This window comes from Phacochoerus africanus, chromosome 8 (assembly GCF_016906955.1).
Source record: "Phacochoerus africanus isolate WHEZ1 chromosome 8, ROS_Pafr_v1, whole genome shotgun sequence".
Taxonomy (NCBI): domain Eukaryota; kingdom Metazoa; phylum Chordata; class Mammalia; order Artiodactyla; family Suidae; genus Phacochoerus; species Phacochoerus africanus.
In genome coordinates, this window is record NC_062551.1 from 53,904,883 (window position 1) to 53,924,744 (window position 19,862).

Genomic DNA, 19,862 nt, shown 5'->3' on the forward strand with positions numbered 1-19,862 from the left:
GGACGGACGGACAATCACTGCTCCTCCTGGTGCCCCCGCCACTGGCAGCTGGCACTGGGTTTCCCACTTCCTCCTTCCCAACACACTCCAAGTCTCTTCCCTGTCCCCAGATGCCTAGGCCGCCCCAGATTCATTTCTGTGGGGTCAGTGGCCTCCATTCCTCTTCTTTCCCCCCCGCCTCTCGGTGAGATGCTACTCTGGTGTCTTCTGGTTCCTCTGGCTGCCCCCTTAGAAGTCTGGGCCCCTCGCTGGGCACCCCCTGTCTCCAGCCCCACGTTCTGAAGAGATTCAGCCACCTGCTCCTCTGCCACTTGTCGCTCATTCCCCAGGACCCAGGAAGACCCACTCATTCCATCAGCAGCATTTGTCGAATGTCTACCACATCCCAGAAGCGCTGCCAGCTACTTCCCTTGGGATACAACAGGGAACAAACAGACAACAAGCCCTGTCTTCATGGGATTGAGTCTGATGAGGAAGGAGACTGTCAACAAGACCAAGAGTAAATCACTGAGGATGGTAATGAGCGCTGAGGGGGGGGGGCGGGGACAGGAAAGGGGGATGCAGAGGTTGGTGGGCAAGCCCGGAGGAGGTGATACAGGACAGACTTGGATAAAGGGAGGCAGCAGAGCTCCCAGGTCTGGGGAAGACTGTGTCAGACAAGGGAACAGCAAGTGCAAAGGCCCTGGGGTGCGAGCCTTTTCTGGGTCTCCCAGCCCCTTTGTTGGGCTGCTCCCTTGCATGTTATTCTCCCTTAAATATCATCCTTGAAACTCTCATCAGGTGTCTCTGGATCTCCTTGTCCCCCAGGTGCACTCCCAAGTGTCCCTCAAGGATCTGGGCGTTCTGTTCCCCCTAGAGGCGCCTTCTCCCCTGGAACCTGAGGCTTCTGGCTGGCACAGGTGCCCTTCCACTCTGTCTGGCAGTGCTGTGGTGGCCCTGGGGACAAGGTTCAGAGGAAGTTCCCATGGGAGGGATAGGGCAATAGCTAGAAACCTTCTCCTTAGAGCTAGAAACAAAAGGTCATTGAAGGCAGAACAAAAGCCAGGCAGTCCAAGCCGGAGGGCCAGGCACCCCCATTGCCCTGAAGTCCACAGCCCCGGGCAGGGAGAGCTGGCTCTCTTGATTTCCCCGCCTCCCTGTGAGGGAGCCCTTTCCACATATGGGAGCATTGAGGCTAATACTGAAAGGAGCTGAGGCAGGATTTGAACTCAGTTGTGGTGGTGTGGAGAAGGGGGTGGGGGACCCCCTTATCACAGCATCCTAGAGGTGAGCCCCGTTGCTCTGCCCCAGAACATTTGTCTTCTGCCTGTTTTCAGAGTGAGGATGGTCCATGCTGTGTGACCTTGGGCAAGTCACTCCACCTCTCTGAACCCACTTCTGCATCTATTCCGTGAGTCGGACATGCTGGTTCCCCTCACCTGCACAACACATGGCAAACCATAATGGGTCAGTAAAGAGAGTTTTCAGTGCTAATATTTTTGTATTTATTCCTCCAACCAAAATTTCTCTGGCACATATTAGAAGAATGAGGAGACATTTCTAGAAAGATTCCACCAACAGGTTAATAGTGTTTATCTCTGTGGGTAGAAGGAAGGTCACAGGGATCCTTATTTTCTTTCTGGAGTTACTGGCTCAGATAATTTTTGGTGGCAGGGGTTGGGGTTGGGGGTGGCACTCCTGAGGCATGCAGAAGTTTTCCAGCCAGGGGTCGAACCCACGCCACAGCAGTGACAACACCGGATCCTTAACCCCTGGGCCACCAGGGAACTCCATGCATATATATATATAGGGAGAAGGTATACAGATTTTTTTGTCCTATAAAAGGAAATAATTTCTTTCCTTCCTTCTTTCTTTTTCTTTTTCTAGCTTTCTTTCGATCACAGCATGCAGTAGCTTGATGTGCGATCTCAGTTCCCAGACCAGGGATTGAAACCAGGCCATAGCAGTGAAAGCACTGAATCCTAACCTCTGGACCACCAGGGAACTCCCCCAAATAAATCATTTCTGGTGAGGAGATTGGGCTTCACAGCTAGCCTCCAAGTCTCTGAGGACTCAGGGGACTAGCGGGCGGGGCATGGTAGTGGCTGGGTTTGGTGGGACGGAGCAGAAGGGGACGCCAGCTTTGCAGAGCCTCTGTGCATCAGATACTCCACGAAGCACCTGAGAACTATCTCATCTGGTCCTCACAATAGCCGGGTGAGATGGGTCCAATTTACGAGGGTGGTGCTGGTGGGGACCCGAGGCAGAGGGGGACAACAGGACCAGCTTCAGGTGGCACAGCTGGGAGGTGCTGGAGCTGGGATTCAGCCCAGGCACCGTGAGCGTCAAACCCCCACACACCCCCAGCTCTGGCTGTGATCTGTGGCATCTTGGCATCTCTCTGTGTCTCCCAGTGTCTCTCACTATCTCTGACCCTCCATGTCTCTCTCACTCCCTGGGTCTCTCTGTCTCTCCTGCTGTCTCTGACCGTCTCTCAGTCTCCCTCTCCTGGGCTGCCTCTCTTCTGTCACTGCGTCTGTTTCCACATGTGCTTCTTGCCAGTTTCTGTCTGTCCGGTTCCCAGTGTCTCGGTCCTTAAAACAGCGCCCGGCAGACAGGAGGCGCTCAATAAATATTTCTTGAATGAATAAAGGCGTGAATGAATGAAGAAATGAACGAACTTTCTGAGACGAGACTAGCTCCCAAGTCAGATGAGCCAACCGAGGCTCCAGGTGGGCACAGACCTGGTCTCAGCCGTCAGCCTGGAAGGTTCCCCTGTGGGATTGGCCCTAACCCCCTGAACTCTGTCCCTAGACACTGGCGAGATGCCCAGGAGGTGCCCATCACCCCTCTCCCCACCCTCCGAGAAGGGTGGCCCTTGGCCTCTCCCCGCTGTTGGAGGCGTGGGTAGCAGCTGGGAGAACCGGCTGGAAGCGGCCCCTCCCCTTGGGCGTGGAGGTAGACACCTGGCCCGCTCCCCCAGGTGGCAGACGCCACTGCTGCTCATACCTGGTCCCAGCACCGCCGGCTCCCAGCACCTTCTCCTCTCCCCACCTTCGCCCTCCTGCCATGGATGGGCCTGCCGAGCCCGGGAACCAGGCCGAATGGGATCCCTACGAGAAAAACATCTCGGAAATCAGGTGAGGTCCAGACACCGGCATGGGTCTGAGCCCCCTCGGGGTGGGGGAGGTGGCCTGGGGAAAGAGCCCGGGGCCTCTGGCTCGTCTCCCACCCCTGGGCTGCAGATCCCTCCAGCGAAGGGATTTGTGGACCCGGGCTGTGCTAAGTCACCAGTCTGGATGCCTGGTGTCCCTGTCCTTCAGGGCCTTGGTTTCTCTGTCTGTCCAAGGGGCCCAGAAGCAGTTGGCCTCCCTGCCACGGGACTGGATGAGAGCAAGGGCTTGGTGCATGCTTGTTGTTTGGGAAACAGGGGGGCCTGTTGCCCCCCCTTCCTCCTAGACCTCCCCCAAAGCCCTTCAAATGGGGGTGCCTTCTCACAAGGGAGATCTGAGTGTGCCACCTGCTGTGGGGGGAGGATGGGAGAGGTGGGCGGGGTCTGGGATGCAGCTGAGTCCGAGTCAGAGGTTGCGTCCATGGGGTGGGGGGACTTGGGGACCGGGAGGATGGGCCTCAGACTCCCCCATCCTCACAGGAGTGGTTAGGACAGCCTTCTCCCCAGCTCCGAAGTGCGACTCTTTATTCCTAGGAACGAGTCAGCCACTTATAGCACCGGCTTTCCAGATGGGGATACTGAGGTTGAGAGGGAAAGTGATGGGTCCGTGATTACGCAGCCAGAAGCAAACCCAAACCCCATCTGTCTGACCCCAGAGTCTGTGGTTTCTCCTCTCTGTGAGAGCCTCGGGGAAGCCACCTCCCCACAGCCCCATTTTTCAGAGGAGCAATCGGAGGCTCAGAGAGAGCAGGCAGCCTGCCCAAGGCCACATAGCAAGCTATTTAGGGGATCTCTAACCCCTAGTATCTTGCAGTCTGCCAGGCGAGTCTCTCCTGGCTGTACTATCTCAGGCTCTCCCCTCCCCTCCCTCACCCTCATGCTCTGGACTCCAGAGACTGGAGCAGTTGAATTCTGATTGCTATGTGACATAGACAAGACTCATAGCGTCTCTGGGCCTCCCAGGCTAATCCCAGGTCGGCTTGAGGAAGCTCCCAGCATGCTCGCTCTCCTCCACGTTCTTTTCTCCGGGGTCTCTGAGTTCCCCAATCTCTCCCTCCAGAGATAAACTAGTTTCCTTCCTGGGTGCCCATCTCTAGGAAGCCTCCTCCTGCCAGTCCCCAGGAGTCTTCTCGCTGCTCCTGTACAGGCAGCTGGCCATACAATCCCCAGCCCTTGCTCCCTGAGTGAATTGGAACCAGTCATTTGTCCTCTCCTGGCCTCAGTTTCCTCATCTGAGAAATGGGGATTAATACCCCTCACCTGGGAGTTCCCGCTGGGGCGCAGTGGGTTAAGACCCCAACAGCAGCAGCTCAGGTCGCGGCGGAGACACAGGTTCGATCCCCAGCCAGGGAAATTCCATAGGCCGTGGGTGTGGCCATTAAAATACATAAATGAACCCTCACCTGTGAGACATTTCTGGACCTGAATTCTGCAGTCCCTGGGGAAGTGCCCTTGGGATTTAAAATCCTCTTTTCCATGAGCTTCTGGAATCCCCCGGGTCCCTAGGGATGCCTCTCATGAGGGCCTTTAACCTCAGGTCCCCTCTGACACACGACATCCCCAGCATTGTTGGGGACCTCAGTGGCTCCCCCAGAATCACTCTTCCACCCAGGCTGCTGTCAGTCACCAGGTCAGACCCTCCACCCCCGGCCATCGCCCTTGTCTCTCCCTTTCTCTTCCTCCCATGACCTGTCACTCCCCAACCCCACTCTCCTGTCCTCTGATGCTCTCTGTCCCCAGGGCCCCAGCTCAGACCTCATCTTGGCCCCTGGAGCCTTGCCCCAGCCTCCCGCCCCCTGCTCCCAGTCCCTAGGCCCTCCAGGCCCTGGCACCCGGGCCTCTCCAGGTCAGCCTCCTGCCTCACCTGCATTCTATCCAGCCCATCACTTCAAACTCCCTGCCCACGCCTCACTGTCCCTCCCCCAGCGCCCTTGCCTGTAGAAATTTTCTCTGCAGGAATTCCCAGAGAGTGCTTTTCTAATCTCTAAATGTACCCCTGGAGTTCCCGTTGTGGCTCAGCAATAATGAACCCACCTCGTATCTATGAGGACGCCAGTTCAATCCCTGGCCTTGCTCAGTGGGTTAAGGATCCAGCGTTGCCATAAGCTGTGTTGTAGGTTGCAGGTGTGGCTTGGATCTCGCGTTGCTGTGGCTGGCATAGCCCAGCAGCTATAGCTCCAATTCAACTCCTAGCCTGGGAACTTCCATATGCTGCAGGTGCGGCCCAAAAAAAAGCAAAAATAGGAATTCCCATTGTGGCACAGCAGGAACGAATCTGACTAGGAATCACGAGGTTTTGGGTTCGATCCCTGGCCTCGCTCAGTGGGTTAAGGATCCGGTGTTGCCATGAGCTGTGGTGTAGATCACAGACCCGGCTCTGATTCAACCCCTAGCCTGGGAATCTCCATATGCTTCGGGTGGGGCAAAAAAAAAAGGCAAAAATAAATAAATAAATAAAAATAAAAACATAAATAAATCTACCCCTGGCCAGCCCCCGCTCAAGTCCCTTCCATGACTTCCCAGCACCCACAGCCATGGTTTCCAAAACGCTTTTAAGACACAGATTCCTTTGGCCAAGAGAAATCTTACATCCAAGGAGAAATACATACTAGAGATCCAAAGGGAGATGGGAGTTCCCTGGTGGCTCAGGGGGTTACGGATCTGGCATTGTCACTACCGTGGCTCAGGTTCGATCCCTGGCCCAGGAACTTTCACATGCCAGCTCTCATTGAAAATGGGGCAGCAGGGCTGGGGTCCTGCCACTGGCCCTGCTCCCTCTGTGGGAGCATCTCTCTGCTCTCCGACCCCACCCTCCCCACCTTCCTTGCTGCCTGGGCCCCACCTGGCTGCTTCCACTGCTCCCCACCCCCACCCCCGGATCTCACACCTTCAGTCCTTTGCACCAGAAGTTTCCTGGCCTGGGGTGTCCTCTCCCCTCCACATGGCAAACTCCTCGCACAGTTTAAGACTCTTGGCCATGACCGGTAGTAGGTCCTTGATCAGACTTCTGGCTTCAAACCGCTGCTTTGGCACCAAAAGGCGGACCTGTTCACAGACAGGGTCAGAGTCGGGCCCTGAGATTGTCGGCAAAGGCCCTGAGATTGTCGGCAAGGGATGCATGGAGGGAGATTAGGCAGGCTTTGAGCTGGCCCTTGCAGGATGAGCCAGGGTTAGAAGACACTTGAGGAGAGGCTGAGGGGGATGAGACTTTGGAGGAAAAGGACAGCTGCTTGTTGGAAGTGATGTGCCCTTCACGTCAAGGGCAAGCCGCTGTTTCCAGGACACTATCCGCAGTTTGATTTCTTTTCTTTTCTTTTTTTTAATGGCCAAACCCACAGCATATGGAAGTGCCCTGGCAGGGTACTGAATCTGAGCCGCAGCTGCAAGCTACGCTGCAAGCTACCGGCTCCTTTAACCCACTGCGCCAGGCTGTGGATCGATTCCCAGCGTCTGCAGGGAACCGAGCTGTCGAATGGGAGTCTTAACTCAGTGTGCCAGAACGGGAACTCCTGATTCCATTTTTTAAAAAACACCACCCCCAACCAAACGAGAAAAGCAAAGCACTATATCGTTTTTTGAATAGAGGCATATATGATAAAACCGTCTTAAAAAAACAAAACAAGGGAATTCCCACAGCAGCTTACAAGCCCGACGAGGATCCATTCGGGTTTGATCCCTGGCCTCGCTCAGTGGGTTCAGGATCTGGTGTTGCCGTGAGCTGTGGTGTAGGCCAACAGCTGCAGCTGCAATTTGACCCCTAGCCTGGGAACTTCCTTATGCCACAGGTGCGGCCCTGAAAAGCGAAGCAAACCAAACCAAAACAAAACAGAAGACTGTCAGGAATTTAATTCAGGTTAGTGAATGAGGGGGAGGAGGCCCACAGGCCATGGAGGAGCCCAGAGATACCGCAGGATTTGTTGCTTGGAAGGTTCTAGTTCACGGGGTTTGTTACAAATTATGGTTTTGAAATTTGATGTATGTTTCATGTAGGTCTGTATGTATCCAACAGATTAAAAATTGATCGTCAGGGCAAAACCAAAACTTTCAGAGGAAAAAGAAGCAGGAAGAATGCAGGACCCAGGCAGTTACGATCAGTTTACAGGTGGCAGAGCCAAGGCAGAGCCAAGCCCAGAGCACGTTAATCCCTGCGGAATTTTTAAAGTGCTCCCCTTGCAGAGAACCTTCTGAGTATTGCCTCATTTAATCCTCACGACAACCATTTGAGATTAAGCCAATGAATGAGTAACTATTATCAGCCTATTTATGATGAAAGCAATTGAGGCCCAGAGAGGTTGAGTGACTTGTCCAAGGTCACACAGCTGTCAAGGGAGATGTAGTCAGGATGTGACCCAGGACAGCCTGACTCTATCACACCCTGGAAGGGATGGGCAGGTGTGAAAGGAATTTGGGGATGAGCAATACGAGGAAAAGAGATGTCAGGAGTGTCCAGCATGGCTCAGCCGGTTAAGAATCTGCCTAGTATCCATGAGGATGCGGCTCTATCCTGAGTCACCATGAGCTGTGGTGTAGGTCTGTGGCTCGGAGCTGGCATTGCTATGGCTGTGGCATAGGCCGGCAGCTGCAGCTTGGACTTGACCCCTAGCCCAGGAACTTCCATATGCTACAGGTGTGGCCTCCCTGCCAAAAAGAGAGAGAGACCTCCGATAGGAGGCTTCAGTATGTACTCTGTGCTCTGCTGTATTTCCCGGAATAGCCTGTGTACTGGGCTGCACTTTGACCAGCTCCTTCTCAAGAAAGTCAAGGCCAGGAGGAGCCTAGTAGGCATTTGTACCTGCAGGTGCTGCTCCCCCCCAAGCAAGGTCCTTTCCGATCTTCCCTCCTTTATGGTCGAGGCGGCCAATCTGTTTCACAGCCCCGTCCCTCCTTTTCCTTGGGGAGAGCGGAGCCACTCAGATGATGTTACGGCTACCGTCTCACCAATCAGAGAGCTGCTTTTCCCAAGAGGAAGGGGGGTGCTAATCAAAAGGCAATTATTTGCAGTATAATTAGACATTGGACCTCCTTGCCTGGGTGGAATTTGGGCAGGTGGAATTTGGGCAGGAAGAGAGGAGTGAGGATTCTGGAGTCCATTAATAAATAAAACACGTTGGTGGGAGTTCCCGTCGTGGCGCAGTGCTTAACGAATCCAACTAGGAACCATGAGGTTGCGGGTTTGATCCCTAGCCTTGCTCAGTGGGTTAAGGATCCGGCGATGCGGTGAGCTGCAGTGTAGGTTGAAGACGCGGCTCAGATCCCACGTTGCTGTGGCTGTGGTGTAAGCTGGAGGCTACAGCTCCAATTAGACCACTTAGCCTGGGAACCGCCATGTGCTGCAGGTGCGGCCCTAGAAAAGGCAAAAAATAAAAGATAAAAAACCACGTTGGTGAGAATTAGAAAAATGTGTGGGAGTTCCCTGGTGGTCTAGTGGATAGGATTCAGTGCTTTCACCACTGCAGCCTATATTCAGGCCCTGGTCTAGGAAACAGATACCACATCAAGATGCTGCACTGCTGCCAAAAAATAAAAAATAAATAAATAAAGAGGAGTTCCCATTGTGGCACCGTGGAAACAAATCTGACTAGTATCCATGAGGTTGCAGGTTCGATCCCTGGCCTTGTTCAGTGGGTTAAGGATCCAGTGTTGCTGTGAACTGCGGTATAGGTTGCAGGCGTGGCTTGGATTTGGCGTGACTGGCTATGACAAAGGCCAGTGGCTACAGCTCAGGCTCAACCCCTAGGGAACCTCCATATACCACCAGTGCAGCCCTAAAAAGCAAAAAAAAAAAAAAAAAGATGCTCACAGCCCCCACCTTCCCCTCTCCCCACACCCCCTGCAAGGGACCCAGGCTTGGAGGGCAAAGGGAAGGAAGTCTTTCTGCTCCCATTTGTTCTCTAGAGGCCTGCAGGGTGGGAGGTGGGACTCGTACCTGTGAATCCTGCGTAAGGAGGGAAGGTGGGAACGCTCAGGACCCACTTGGAAAGAACCAGAGCAGCCCAGCTGACTGAAGGTAGGCTCTGGGGGAAGCAGAGTGGGACTCTGTGGCACCAAGTGCCAAGCCAAGAAGAGAGACCCTGGTTTCGCTGGGAGGGCTGAATCAGAGGTCCCAAGAGAGGTGTGTTGGGCTACTCGCATGGGAGCCTAGACCAGGGCCCCAGAGGCCTCTGCCACTGCAGACAATACCCGCCTGCAGGAAGACCTCCGGAGTTCAAAGCCTGCTCACCTCGCCTGCCAGCATGGACCTGCCGCCGGGCAGACAGGGTCGCGCTGGGAGCCGAGCATCCGTGAGATGGGCGTGGCAGGTGATGATGCTGAGTCAGGCCTCGCGGTTTTCCTCCCCACTGTGACCACTCTTGAGCCAGGAAGGGCGGGGATGGGCTGAAACGAGGATAATTAAGGCCCTCGCGAGCGTTGGCCACACACCAGGCGTGTGCGCGGAGCCGTGTGGGCGAATCCTTTCCATATTCACGGAAGCCCAGTGGCGACGAGGTTGTGGTTCCCACTTGACAGATGGGGAAACTGAGGCCGGAAGAGGCCTACAGCTGGGATTTTGCTCCAGAGACCTCGCTCTTTACCCTCATGCGGGAGAACAGGATCAGACAGGGACTTCGAGCTGCAGGAAGGGTTTGCCTCTCAATGGCCGTAACTTTCACAGAGGGTGGGGAGCAGGGTGCTAGTCGCCCCAAATGGCATCTGTGAGACTGTGGTCTGTCTACCTTCCAGACCAACACTGCCCCATACATGCATGACTCTAGCCCCCTAGACAAACATTTTCTTAACTCCATTAAAAAAAAAAAAAAAAAAGTAAGAGTTTCCATAGAGGCTCAGTAGCAACAAACCCAACTAGTATCCATGAGGTTGCTGGTTCAATCCCTGGCCTCACTCCATGGGTTAAGAATCCGCGTTGCTGTGAGCTGTGGTGTAGGTCACAGACGTGGCTTGGATCTGTGGTTGTGGTGTAGGCTGGTGGCTGTAGCTCTGATTCGACCCCTATGCTGGGACCCTCCATATGCCACAGGTGCAGCCCTAAAAAGAAAGAAAGAGAGAGAAAGAGAGAGAAAGAAAGGAAGAAAGAAAAGTGAAATGAATTTTAATTACATATTTAACTTAACCCAATAGATCTGAAACATTATTATTTCAACCTACAACTGACAGAAAAAATTATCAGTAAGATATTTTAGGAGATCCCTTCGCAGGCTCGGCTCGACTCCTGAGGTGCTGTGGCTGTGGTGTAAGCTGGCAGCTACAGCTCCAATTCGACCCCTAGCCTGGGAACCTCCATATGCCATGGGTGTGGCCCTAAAAAGACAAAAGACAAAAAAAAAAGATATTTTACACTCTTCTTTTCATACTAAGCCTCTGAACCCAGAGTGCTCAGTTTATCAGACCAGACACTAACCTTTCATCAGAAAGATTTGATTTGCATTCAGATCCCATCACCTGTTACAGCTTGAAAATTTGATTCCTAGGCCTGAGCTGTTCCAAACCTGCATTTAAAAAATATTCCAGGAGTTCCCGTCGTGGCTCAGTGGTTAACGAATCTGACTAGGAACCATGAGGTTGCGGGTTCGGTCCCTGCCCTTGCTCAGTGGGTTAACGATCCGGCGTTGCCATGAGCTGTGGTGCAGGTTGCAGATGCGGCTCAGATCACATGTTGCTGTGGCTCTGGTGTAGGCTGGTGGCTACGGCTCCGATTCGACCCCTAGCCTGGGAATCTCCATATGCCGCGGGAGTGGCCCAAGAAATAGCAAAAAGACAAAAAAAAAAAAACCATATTCCAGGAGTTCCCTTTGGGGCTCAGCGGTTAACAAACCCAACTAGGATCCATGAGGATGCAGGTTTGATCCCTGGCTCAGTGGGTTAAGGATCCAGCATTGCCATGAGCTGTGGTGTAGATGGAAGACGTGGCTCGGATCCCACGTGGCTGTGGCTGTGGTGTAGGCCGGCAGCTGCAGCTCTGATTCCACCCCTAGCCTGGGAACCTCCATATACCGCAGGTGCAGCCCTAAAAAGCAAAACTAAAATAAAATCAAATCAACATAAAAAGTATTCCAGTAATTGAATTGTCAGGGTTTCAGTTGACATCAATAATAATTAAATAAAATTAAAAGATGAGACCCTCGGTTGCAAGGGCCACATTTCAAGGGCTCCATAGCTACATGCGGCCAGCAGCTGCCACGATACAGCCATTCCCATCATTCAGTTCTGTTGGCTGGCATGGCTCTAGGCTGCCTGGGCACCAAGGGCAGGAGAGGCATATGGTAGGAGCTTAATAAACATATGTTGGGAGGGAGAGAAAGAAAGAGTTAGAGAGACAGGAAAGTTAGAAAATTCGAGAAGAGCCTTCAGGCTAGAGGCACAGAACATGCCGAGATCCAGCCGTGTAGCGGAGCATGGAGTGTGTGGGGAACAAGTTGAACTTGACAGTGGGAACAGAACAACACTGGCTGCGCTGGTGTCGGGACCCAGGGGAGGTGAGGCAGTGCAGGCCGACATGCCCACAAAGAATCGGCCGGGCTTTGAGAAACAGAGCCAGGGATGCAAGACAAAGAACCCTGATAATTTGAAGAGAGTGAGTAATTTCTTTAGCTAGATTTTTTCTCTATTGATACTGTAAAAGTAATAAGTCAAGGTTATAGATTTCAGCTGTTTTCAAAAATATTATCTTTGCCATGCTTATCCCTTTATTTATTTAGGCCACCAAGGAACTCCTTTATTTTATTTTTTATTCAAGTATAGTTGATTTGCATCGACTGTTAAATATATATATTTTATATATATATATAATATGTGTATAGATTTTAGGAGTCCCCTGGTGGCTTGGTGGGATAAAGATCCAGTGTTATCACCGCTATGGCTCAGGTCACTGCTGAGGCACAGGTTCAATGCTGGCCCAGGAACTTCTTCATGCCACAGGCACGGTCAAAAAACAAAATAAAATAAAAATCTCAGAAGCCTCAAATTGTATGTGGGGAGGGAGGGTAACTGATTGAGAAGAGGCACCAGGGAATTTTCTGGGGCAATGGACTGCTCTGTATTGTGACAGGGGTCTAGATTGTATGGGGCTTTTAAGCATTTGTCAAAATTCACTTGAAATTAGGAGGTTTCAAAAGACGCAAAGTTCTGTCTAGTTATCCATCTATCTGTCTATCATGGTCATTTCTAAGTGGGAGAATTGCAGGTGATATTTATTTTATCCTCTGTTATTTTTCATATCTTGCAAATGGTCTATACATCGGGAGTTCCCTTTGTGGCACAGCAAAATGAATCCTACTAGTATCCATGACGACACAGGTTTGATCCCTGGCCTCACTCAGTGGGTTAAGGATCCAGTGTTGCTGTGAGCTGTGGTGTAGGTCACAGATGGAGCTCGGATCCCTATTTGCTGTGGCTGTGGCATAGGCCAGCAGCTGTAGCTCCAATTCGACCCCTAGCCTGGAAGCTTCAATGTGCCTCGGGGGGGGGGGGGGGTCCTAAAAAGCGAAAAACAAAAACCAAAAAACAAAAAAACCAAATGGTCTATGTATAATTTTTTGTAAGCAGAAAAAATAATGATTCTAAAACTTTAGGTAGTAATAATTTCCATCTGTCATTAAAATAATCAAAAATGTGAAAAAAAAAAACATTAGGAATTTTCCTCAACAGGAAAATAATTTTTAAAAGATTAGCTATTTTTTAATGATTTAAAGATTAGATATATCTTTCAGCTATTTTTTTCCAAAGTTGAATAGAATTTTATTATTTTTCTAATTTATTTTTCATTAAATGAATGATTCCTTAAATTATGTAGTGCTTTACAATTTTCAAAAGTTTCAGAGTTCCATCATGGCTTGGAGTTCCCAGCATGGCTCAGCAGAAACAAATCTGACTAGTATCATGGGGATGCACGTTCGATCTCTGGCTTCGCTCAGTGGATTAAGGATCCGGCGTTGCCGTGAGCTGTGGTGTAGGTCACAGATGCGGCTCGGATCTGGTGTGGCTTTGGTGTAGGCCAGCAGCTATAGCTCTGATTGTACCTCTAGCCTGGGAACCTCCATATGCTGCAGGTGCGGCCCTAAAAAGACAAAAAAAAAAAATTTCATATACATGATTTCGTATAATCTCATAATAACCCTTTTTTAACCCCCTCCTCCTGTGTTGCCCTCCCCACTTCCTTCTCCTCCCTGGTAACTGCTGGTTTGTTCTCTGTATCTGTGAGTCCACTTTTTTTTTTGTTTTATTCACTAGTTTATTGTAGAGTTTTTTGGGTTTTTTTTCCTTCTTTCTTAATGGCTGAACTTGTCTCATATGGAAGTTCCTGGACCAGGGATTGAATCCAAGCTGCAGCCGTGACCTATGCCCAAGCTGCAGAAACACTAGATCATTTGATCCACTGTGCCAGGCTGGGGAATCAATCCTCACCTCTGCAGTGACCTGAGCCACTGCAGGTGGTTTCTTTTTATTGTTATTATTAATGATTTATATTGGCAGTTGGATTCTCAACCCACTGCACCTACAGCAGGAACTCCTGTAGTTTATAGATTCCACATATAAGTGATACCATTTGTCTTTCTCTGTATTTGTCTTTCCCTCTCTGACTCATATCACTTAGCACAATACCTTCTAGGTCCATCCATGTTGCTGCAAATGGCAACAGTTCATTCTTTTTTTCTGACTGCATAATATTCCATTGCATATATATATGTTCCACCGCTTGTTTACCCATTCATCTATTGATGGACACATAGGTTGTTTCCATACTTTGGCAATTGTAAATAATGCTCTTGGAACTATTTTTTTAAAAAATGATGACTGCAGATTTGAAAAGACTGTCATAATAGAGTAACTAAAGAAAAGCAAGATGCAGAGTAAATTGTAAGTTCTGGTATTAGTATTGTTTAGAAGAACTTGGAGGAGCAGAGAAGGAATCTGAATGTTCTTGCTATGGCTATGCTCGCATGTATTTCCATAAGTGCAGTTAAGTTACGAGCCAAACTCGTTGTATGGGGATCCCCAGAGGCTGGCATAGCAGTGTTGGGGGACCATTAAGTTTTTTTTTCATTCTTGGCCACCCCAAGTCATATGGAGCTCCTGGGCCAGATCAGAGCTGAAGTCGCAACCTTAGCCACAGCTGTGGCTGTGCTGGATGCCCAACCCACTGTGCTGGGCCCAGGATGCAGCCTGTGTCCCAGCGGTCCCGAGACATAGCCAATCCTGTTGAGCCACACCGGGAGCTTGGGGGTGGGGGAGGGGAACCATTAACTTATTAACAAACCCAGATGGGAGTCCCTGTTGTGGTACAGTGGAAAGGAATCCTAATAGTATCCAAGAGGATTGGGGTTCAATCCCTGGACTTACTCAGTGGGTCAAGGATCCAGCATTACCAGGAGCTGTGGTATAGGCTACAGATGCAGCTCAGATCTGGTGTTGCTGTGGCTATGGTGTAGGCCAGCAGCTGCAGCTTGGATTCAACCCCCAGCCTGGGAACTTCCATAAGCCGCGGTACAGCCCTAAAAAGTGAGAAAAAAAAAAAAAAAAAGATCAATAGATACCAGGATTTGTTATTTTCCTAATTAGATTCTCTAAAAAGAAAATATGCATGTGTCGTCTCAAGGCAGTTCTAGCCGATGTAACAAACATCCCCACACTTCTGGAGCTTAAGGTGGTAGAAAGTCATTTCAGAGTCACATTCCAGCCCCAGGTGGTGGTGGGGGGGGGGAATCCTCCTGGTCACATGACACCTAGAGGCCCAGCCTCTGCCATCTTCCACCCTCCACTCCCCCAGCTCTCTGGTACCGCCAGCCAAGGGGGCAGAGGGCAAGGACGTGGCAGTCACTGCCTTTACTCTGTGTTCACAATTGAGAATTCAAGAGGTGCAGAAAAGCCTGAAATGGAAAATTCTTGTTCTCACAACCATCCCAGATCCATTCCTTGAGTAACCACTTCTGATGCTTCCCTGCCAGAAAATTTCTCTTTTTTAAGTTTTTTGGCTGTGCCTGTGGCAAGTGGAAGTTTCTGGGCCGGGGATGGAACCCTCACCACAGCAGTAATCAGAGCCTCAGTGGTAACAATGCTGGATCCTTAACACACTGAGCCACCAGGGAACTCCCAGAAAATGTCCCTTGATGTGCATATCTTGTCTTTATTTACTCTGTTTTTTTGGAGGTGGGGTCTTTTTAGGGCCCCACCTGCAGCATATGGAGGTTCCAAGGCTAGGGGGCAAATTGGAGCTACAGCTGCCTGCCCACACCCCAGCTACAGCAACACAGGATCTAAGCCGTGTCTATAACCCACACCACAGCTCACCGCCACGCTGGATCCTTAACCCATTGAGTGAGGCCAGGGATCAAACCTGCATCCTCATGGATACTAGTCAGGTTCATTACCTCTGAGCCACAATGGGAACTCCCTACTTGTTATTATTTATTTATTTTGTTTGTTTTTTAGGGCTGCACCTGAGGTATATGGAAGTTCCCAGGCTAGAGGTCAAATCAGAGCTACACCACAGCCACAGCAATGCAGGATCCAAGCTTCGCCTGTCACCTACACCACAGCTCACGGCAACTCTGGATCCTTAACCCACAGAGCCAGGCCAGGGATCAAACCCGAAACCTCATGGATCCTAGTCACGTTCATTAGTGCTGAGCCGCAACGGGAATGCCCCTACTTATTTTTTAAACATAATTAAGATACTACTTTATATCTGTCGCTTGTCAAACATTACACTTTTTGTAATATCTCAGTCATCTTCCCAAATAAATGCCACTTCTTCACTCCAACATTTTATTATGAGATTTTCAAAACTTATAAAAATGTGGATGGGAATTCTCTTCGTGGCTCAGTGGTTAACGAACCTGACTAGGATCCATGAGGATGTGGGTTCAATCCCTGGCCTCGCTCAGTGGGTTAAGGACCCGATGTTGCCATGAGCTGTGGTGTAGGTCGTAGACGCAGCTCGGATCTGGCGTTGCTGTGGCTGTGGCTAGACTGGCAGCTACAGCTCTGATTCTGCCTCTAGCCTAGGAACTTCCTATGCCATGGGTGAGGCCCTAAAAAGCAAAAAAAAAGAAAAAAAAGAAAAAGTTGGTGGAATGATTTAATGAACTGCTCTCTATACCTGCTATCCCTAACATTTTATTATACTTGCTTTATCTTATGTCTGTGCGTCCTTCTCTCCATCCAGCCATCCTTATTTGTGGTGAGTTTCAAAGCAGTAAGCCACAGACCTCAGAACATTCACCTTAAACTTGCCAGGCTGCGTATACACAGACTTTGATATTGGCTTATGGCTTTTTCCAAATGGAAGCTGTTTCTGTGCGGTACATTGCACGCATGTGAAATGCGCCAGTTTGAGACATATATGCATAACCCAAATCCACAGAAACGCCTCCTTTTGAATGGATGGATTTCAGTGTTTTCCAGCTTTGATTTGTTCATCCAGTTCTGATGTATCTAACCAGTTCTCTGTTGTTCAGTTTCATCTTATAAACGATGCTGCAAGTAGCCTCGCGGTACCTATATCCTGGGCACTTCCTCAAGGGCACCCACCCAGGAAACGCCTGGGGGTCAAGTTCATTGGTGCATCTAACAGATGTAATGGACTGTTGCCTGCCTGTCTGATGCTGGTTCTTGGAGGCAGGAGACGCGAGACGCAGAATTTCGGCTCCGTTGTAACTGCATTACTAGTGGGGAAGATGGATTGAAAGAAGTCACTAGACAAAGAAAATAGTTGCTAAGTATTAAGAGGACTAGTGAAAGAAACAAACAGGATGGATGCTGCGATAGGTAAAAATACACCCTGGACGCGCGCACCCTCTGCTTTGGGGGAGGTGGCCTGTATAATTTACAAGCTGCCAAGTGACCTCGCAGAGAGGTTCCTCTAATCATTCCCCACCCCACCCCCTGGGCCGCCTGCCACCGCAGCCGGGAGTAGGAGGGCGAAAGAACCTGATTCTCCGCGCTGTGGCCAAGGCATGAGTCATTCCGCTGAGGTGGAGGTGGCCGGAGGTGGGGACGCTTGCCCAGATGGGCTCCAAGCACAATTTCGGGAGGCGAGGCAAGACATTCCTGCAAGGGAGACCAGCCCGGGCGAAAGCAGGGCAGCTGACGCCGGGCGTTCTGGCAACGAGGCGCAGTGAACCCAGCCCGGGCTCCAGGAACCTTGGCGCTGCGCTGCCTGCCGAGAAAGTCAAGTGGCCCGCTGTGAGTCATCAAAGTCCTGCTGCAGCTGAATCGCATTCCTGGAGGGCGGGGCCGCTCACAAGGTGGGGGGGGGAGGGGCGGTTCCCGTCCCTACCAGAGCCCTGAACCCTCATGGCCTCTCCCCTCTTTTGCACTCATGGTCCCCTCTGGTCCCCACACAACACTGGTCCCTCCGCTCCTTCAGGTCGGCTCGACCTCCACCGATCTCAGCGATCCCTCGCCTGACTCCATCCGTCTCAAACTGCAAACCCTCCCGACCCCAGACGCACCCCATCCCGCACCGCTTCAGGTTTTCCCACCCCCTTCCGAGGCGCTACATGTAAAACATCCTGCTTTAACGTTATTGTTCATTTAAATGTAAACCGCATTAGGTTTGGTTTTGTTTGGGGGGCGTTTTTTGGCTTTGTTTTGTTTTTTGTTTGTTTTTGGGTTTTGTGGGTCGGTCGCCCTGACTTTTGTATCCCTCCGCTCCTGGCACATAGTAGGCGCTTAGTAAAAATGTGGGGGCTGAGGAGTGCCTGCTGTGGCGCCATGGAATGGCCAGTGTCTCTGCAGCACCAGGATGCAGGCCGGATCCTCTGCCCAGCACAGTGGGTTAGGATCCTGCATTGCCTCAGATGTAGCTTAGGAGGCAACTACCTCTTGAATCTTAATCCCTGGCCAGAGGTTTAAGATCCATATGTCATGGGGCGCCCCCCACCCCTCAAAATATCTCTGGGCTGAATTAATGAATCTGCCTCCCCTCAGGCTAAACGGCCTAAAGGTCCGAGATGGGGAGCTCTCTTTGGACATCAGACTGGATGTCCCCCATCACTGCTCATTCTTCAAATGAGACCAGAGAGGGCTTGAGAGTGATCTCAGGTCACACAGCACATCCAAGCCAGGCCTGGAATGTAGGCAGGAGTTGCTTCTCTGCACAACCTGGGTAGCCAAGAGGGATGCTGTCCAGCGGGATGTCTTGTTATACTAATGGCTAATGGGCATTAAGTATTTATAGGAAGGAGGTTTTTTTAAAAAAATCAATCAGTGAAATTGATTTGTGTGTGAGCGAGTGTATCACTTTATGAATTTTAACACATGTATAGATTTGTGTAACCATCACCACAGTCAGGATACAAAACTGCACCATCCACCCTTCGAGGGCCCACCCTACCCCAGTCCTAGCTGCCCCACCCCCACCGCAGCCCCATTTCTCCCCGCCCCGCTACTGATTTATTTCCTGTTCTTATACTTCTGTGGGTGTGTGTGGGTGTGTGTGGTGTTTCATTGACTGCACCTGCAGCATTTGGAAGTTCATAGGCCAGGGATTGAGCCCATGCCACAGCAGTGACAACGCCAAAATCTTTAACCACTAGGCCACCGAGGAACTTCCTTGTATTTTCAAAAGTGACCTATGCCTTTCCTATTGCTGCTGCAGCAAATGACCACCAACGGAGTGGCTTAAAGCCATACAGATGTACGCACCTGCATTTCTGGAGGTCAGAAGGCCAACGCCAGCATGGCTGGACTCACATCAAAGCATCAGCAGATTGGTGTTCCTCCAGGGTCCTTCTGTGCCTTTTCCAGCTCCTGGAGGTCACCTGCATCCCTTGGCTTGGGGCCCCTTCCTCTATTTTCAAAGCCAGCCACATGGAATTCCCTGGTGGTGCAGCAGGTTAAGGATCCAGTGTTGTCACTGCTGGGGCTTGGGTTCGATCCCTGGCCCAGGAACTTCCCTAGGCTGCAGGAGCAGCCAAAAAGAAAAAGAAAAAAGAGTCAGTTGTATAGGATCTCGCAAACTCCCTTCTCTCTAACCTCTGCTTGTCTTTACATCTTTTCGATCTGATTCTGTGGTTACATTCAGGACTCACCGGCCTCTCTCCCAAGCTCAAAACCCCTAACATAACCACAGCTGCAAAATCCCTTTTATGGTGCAATGGAACGTATTCGCAGGTTCTGGAGATGGGGCCACGGATGTCTGGAGGCCATCATTCTGGCCACTGCAGTCCCATAAATGGAAATAGGCAGGTTGTGACTCCCTGAATCGGCTTCCTTCCTCCACAATGCCTTTGAGACTCATTCATATGGTTGTGGGTATCAGAGTTTTGTTATTAGGAGTTCCCCAGGGGCCTAGCAGTTAAGAATCCAGCACTGTCACTACTGTGGCTCAGGTCACTGCTGTGGTGCAGTTTCGATCCCTGGCCCAGGGAACTTCTGCACGCTGTGAGGGCAGCCAAAAAAAAAAAAAAAAAAAAAGTTTCTTGTCTTTGCTGAGTAGTAATTGCGTGGTATACCTGTACTTCCGTTTATCCACTCACCTGTTGACGAATATTTGGGTCGTTCTCAGTTTTCAGAATTCTAAACAGGGCAGCTATATAGATGTTGGTGAGAATACGAGTTTTTGTTTCTCTCGGGTGGAGCCCAAGGAGGGGGAGAAACTTTGCTTTAAAATCTGTGCGTATATTAAGATGTTTCATTGAGGTCTATGAATAGGAGTTCCCGTTGTGGCTCAGTGGGTAAAGAACTTGACATAGTGTCCACGAGGATGCGGGTT

General features: G+C 50.8%; 1 protein-coding gene across 1 annotated transcript in view; it reads left to right on the forward strand.

Annotated features, from left to right (window-relative positions):
* The first annotated feature begins 2,941 nt into the window (after positions 1–2,941).
* Positions 2,942–19,862, forward strand: part of SULT2B1 (sulfotransferase family 2B member 1) — a 35,042-nt gene continuing 18,121 nt past the window's right edge. The window contains exon 1 of the mRNA XM_047792470.1: positions 2,942–3,119. Within this exon, the coding sequence (XP_047648426.1) occupies positions 3,049–3,119 (71 nt within the window). The 5' untranslated portion in view covers positions 2,942–3,048. The remainder of the gene's footprint in view (positions 3,120–19,862) is intronic.